This window comes from Oratosquilla oratoria, chromosome 30, assembly GCF_046742065.1.
Source record: "Oratosquilla oratoria isolate Oo_2021 chromosome 30, ASM4674206v1, whole genome shotgun sequence".
In the NCBI taxonomy this organism is placed as follows: Eukaryota; Metazoa; Arthropoda; class Malacostraca; order Stomatopoda; family Squillidae; genus Oratosquilla; species Oratosquilla oratoria.
The window spans coordinates 36,060,873-36,065,731 of NC_134806.1; the positions used below are offsets into that span (position 1 = coordinate 36,060,873).

At 37.8% G+C, this 4,859-nt stretch overlaps 1 protein-coding gene across 1 annotated transcript in view; it reads left to right on the forward strand.

Moving 5' to 3' along the window:
- The first annotated feature begins 282 nt into the window (after window positions 1-282).
- The window catches only part of LOC143041274 (peripheral plasma membrane protein CASK-like), a 566,674-nt gene continuing 562,097 nt past the window's right edge, over window positions 283-4,859 (forward strand). The window contains exon 1 of the mRNA XM_076213105.1: window positions 283-437. Coding sequence (XP_076069220.1) covers window positions 283-437 — 155 coding nt within the window. The remainder of the gene's footprint in view (window positions 438-4,859) is intronic.

The window sequence follows — 4,859 nt, forward strand, 5'->3', positions numbered from 1 at the left end:
TCAACATCAAAATCATCATCAACACAAAACACCAGCATCAACACCAACACTACTATTAACACTACCACAAACACCACCACCACTGTCACCAACAACATCATCACCACTACTTCCACCACCACCACAACCACAACCACTAATACCACCACTAACATTACAAAGACCACACCAAGAACCACCGACGTCTGAAACAACAATGTGACTAATTAATATATTTTCCATTCTAAGGTCATGTTGTAGTTTTGACTTTAGATGTAAGAGGTGCACTTGCCACCATAGAGGATGGCCACATGGGACCTATGTAAGATTCCTTTTTATGATCAAGGGCAAATTTCAGAACTTAAGAATTTCATTAAAAAGGAAGAGCAAGCCAGACGAAGGCGGGCTAAAAGCGTGACGTCAGGGAAACTGGAAGGTCCAAAATTCCGAGCTTTAGTGTAGGTTTGCGTCTACCCCTCGAGAAAAGCGGGGAAATGGGAGCGTAAAGGGGGCTTTTAGTAAGTTTGTGGTTCTTTAAGAAAAAATTTCTGATGTTTTCCTCCCGTGTTGATGGCTATAGGTACACGCAGCCCCCTTTTTAGTGTAAAGAAGAGAGAGAGAGAGAGAGAGAGAGAGAGAGAGACAGACAGACAGAGAGAGAGAGAGAATAAGAGAGAGTGAGAGAGAGAGACAGAGAAAGAGAGAGAAAGAGAGAGAGAGAGAGAGAGAGAGAGAGAGAGAGAGAGAGAGAGAGAGAGAGAGAAATAGAAATAGAGAGGCCGTATTATCCTTTCACCAACAATAGAAATGTTACCTGCCCCAACATTCCAAGTGCATAAGGCAAAGGTGACAGCTTCGGCCATAGATACTCAACGCCTACTGGCGTACGCTCCTGACCTCCCGCCTATGTTTTGTACATAAGAAAACGAAGTCAGTTGTGATCTTCCATTGTCTTTGGTGTACATCATTGGAACTCTTTTGTCGTATACTTTCACTGTGGTTACAACTCGTAGTCGAAAGTATCACCTTTGCCTAATGTGTTAGGAGAACCAAGATAGAGAACATGATACACAAATAATCAAAGTTTTTCATCGTTTGATCTTTTTTTTTTCAATTACAAGATTTTTTTTTTTTTTTTTGTGGTGTGGGCTACCCGCTGACAGCAATTTAGATCCTTAAAGTGAGGCCATTCAAGTCGAAATTTCCAATTTCCTCAAGAATTAGAATATTGATGAAAGACTTGGGACTGTTTGGATTGAGTTTCTTGGAATGGTTAGTGAATAATTATCCTTTAGCCTTGTGTGAGCGGGTGCGGTTAGTGCGCCTTGTATCCCGTCTCGTGGAAACTCTAATTACACCTTAAACATTGCGAGTGTGTGGGGAATCACTTACCTGATTAAAATGGTCTGACGAAAGTAAATGTATATAAGCTTCACAGGAAGATTAAGGCGGAACCAATTAGGAATAAAATTAATAAATAAATGGAAATTAATATATAAAATAAAATATGGATGCTTGGTGAAAGCTAGGTAATTGTAAGAGACGAATCTGAGTAACTGATATCTATGTCCAGTTCCATAGAACTTCGACACTCAGTATTACATTAAATTATGCTTAGCAAAGCACTTGGTTGAGTGACGCTTAGGCAGCGAGAGCTCATTCGAAAATGGAATGTCCTATCAGTGTGTGAAAGGCAGTAATATGTTTCATGTCGTGAATAAGATGCAAGATACAATGACACGGTTTTATTATCGTTATACTCGGAATCATTCTATTGGATGTCGTAGTTGAGTTGTCCATCGTTGTCACTGTTCTCAGAAGATTTCAGTCAGGAACAGTAGTTGTTAGGTTAGAAATACGATATGGTGTGGGAAAAGGGCGTTGATTTCTATCGTGAATTTATTAATATTCCTGTTCGTCCCTTTATCTCGCTGAGAATTTTTTTTCGTATATTTTTTCTATTCTTTTTCTTTAATTCGTTGCCTTAGTTGTCCTTGAATTTTTGTGTTTTTAATTTTCATAATAATTTTTTTTTAGTATCGTACATTACGTTCAATTCCTTTTATAATTTTTACTGTGCACTTCCGTGAACTGATACATATATTGCCTCTCCCTAATCCAATTATATCGTTCAGACCATTTCCCTTTTTATGTGTGATTCGTTTGACAAACATATTTTTTCCTCTCTTTTTTTTTATATATTTTTTTTATTCTTTTTGTTCAACACAATCCACAGCATCAAAGCTTCTTTCAGTGCCTAACCCTGAAACCCTGGCTTCAGCCATTTGTTCACTAATGGATTTTAGATCTGTCATATCCTTCAGAATCCTGTGCTGAAATCCTTTTCTTATTGCTTGGCAGTGAGAATTCCATATACATGTATGCATGTATGCATGTGTGCGAGTACGTATGTATGTATGTATGTATATATGTATGTATTTGTGTATGTGTGTATGCACATCATAATCCCTTACCAACTGGTTAATCCAGTTAGGCTCTAACCCTTATGCAGCAAACATTTTCCCTCGGATGAATGAAATCGCCTGTCAGCAAGCCAAATTACCTAAAGATCCCTATCTACCTTCAGTCTGTACGTTGGTGGCTCAATCAGAATCACACTAGACTTCTATCTTCCTAATCAAGTCCCATAGCCTACGTCTCTCCAATTCCTAGAGGCGACTTTGATCACCTGCCCTCTAGTAGTCTAGCGCATAATGGGGCTTAGGTGACGGCTACTGTAGCAGCTACTAAGCGCCGGCTGGTGTAAGCTTCTAACGAACGAGTACATGTAGTTTCCTCCAAGGTCATTTCTTTATCCTGTTACCCTGAGTGCCGCAGGAGAGTGCCACCAAGTATCTGCTCTTATCTGGTGGCACCGTTCACTCGGACCCTCATCAACCTACTTCGCTGTGGTGCCACGCCCTGCAAGACCCCTTAACCTTGGGGCGCTGGAGTGCCACGCCTTTCCTTGTATCTGTATTGGTCGTCGTTTATTTCGCAAATCTTTGTTTTTGTTCTTTATGGGTTCTTGCCTCACACACACGCACGCACACACACACACACGCACACACACACACACACACACACACACACACACACACACACACACACACACACACACACACACACACGTATATGTATATATATATATATATATATATGTATATATATATATTATATTATATATATAAATATATATATATATATAAATATATATGTATATAATATATATATATATATAATATGGACAATGTACCACCATTGACAGAAACTGTGATCTAGGTGTAATTGTCCGGGAGTTGTTGTCTCTATGGAAGTTGTCTCGCTGGTCAGTTGTCTCAGGGTGAGTAGGGCAGTTGCCAGGGGGGATGAAGATGTCGAGATAGGCGGCAAATATCCAGTGGGGCAATTGTCCGGATACTTAACTAAGAACTCAGTAGATCCCCCTAACATCTTTTGGTATCAGTCTAATGTGATTAATGTTAATGAAAATGAATAAATAAATAATGTATTTTTTTAATGGTCCTTGGTTTTGGCGTTTTTTTTTTCTTTCTTGTTTTTTTTTTTTTTTTTTTTTTTGCCGCCCCTTTCATTTTCATTCTGAGACCCAGTCTTAAAAAAAAAAAAAAAAAAAAAAAAAAAAAAAAAAAAATTAATGACACTTTTTCTAGACCACTTTTTTCATCGTGGAATAGTGCTGTGTTGATATTTACTTTTCGTTTTCTATCTTTTTGCTTCTTTCGTGTTACAACTTTTTGGAGCATTTTGTGAATATCGCTTTAACACTTTGCGAAATCAAGAGAAGATGTTTTTTGGTTTCTTTTGTCTTGCATTTTTTGATACATCAAAAAAGAGACCTGTAGAGTATTTTGTGAATATCAATTTAACACTTCATTAAATAAAAAAAATATATGAGATCGGAATGAAATGAGGACTTTACGTAAAAATGAAAAACGGGGAATCACACCTTAGATCAAGATATAACGAAATGGCAAAGCTGGTTAAAAGGAATACACGTTCAGCGAAACGTAATTATGAAATCAAGGTTGCCAGTCAAGCAAAATCCAACCCAAAGGGTTTCTTTCACCTCTATAGAACAAAAAATAAAGAAAGAATAGGACCAATTAAAAACGATGAAAATGTCATGATTGAATCGGAAGAAAAAATGAGTGAGAAGTTTAACAATTATTTTCTATCGGTGTTTACTAATGAGAGGTTAGATAAAGTACCTGACTGCGATCCGATTTTCAGAGGGGATGAAGAAAGTAGTCTAACTAATATCAGCATTAGTAAAGAGGAAGTAGTCAAGCAGATTGACAGACTTAAAGCTACAAAATCTCCGGGTCCAGACGAAATTTTTCCAAGAATGCTTAAAGAGTGTAGATTTGAAATCTGCGACCAGTTAACTGAAATATTCAATAAATCGGTAGACACTGGTTCTGTTCCTACTGCTTGGAGGCAGGCAAACGTTGTTCCTGTTTTTAAGAAGGGAGATAGATCGTCTATATGCAACTACAGGCCAATCAGTTTGACATCGGTTATAGGAAAAATGCTTGAATCAATAATAGTAAATAGACCCAGAGAACACATTGAAGGGCATAATTTAATTCGTGTTCCACAGCATGGTTTCTCTAAGGGTAAGTCATGTGTGACTAATCTTCTATCCTTTTACATTAAGGTATATAAGGCGGCAGACAACAATGAAAATTACGATGTTATTTACCTTGACTTTAGCAAAGCGTTCGACAAAGTGCCACACCAGAGACTACTAAATAAAATCAAAGCCCATGGCATAGGAGGAAAAGTGTTAGAATGGATTAGAGCTTGGATTAGTAACAGAAAACAGCGGGTCACCATAAATGGAATAAAATCTAGGTGGG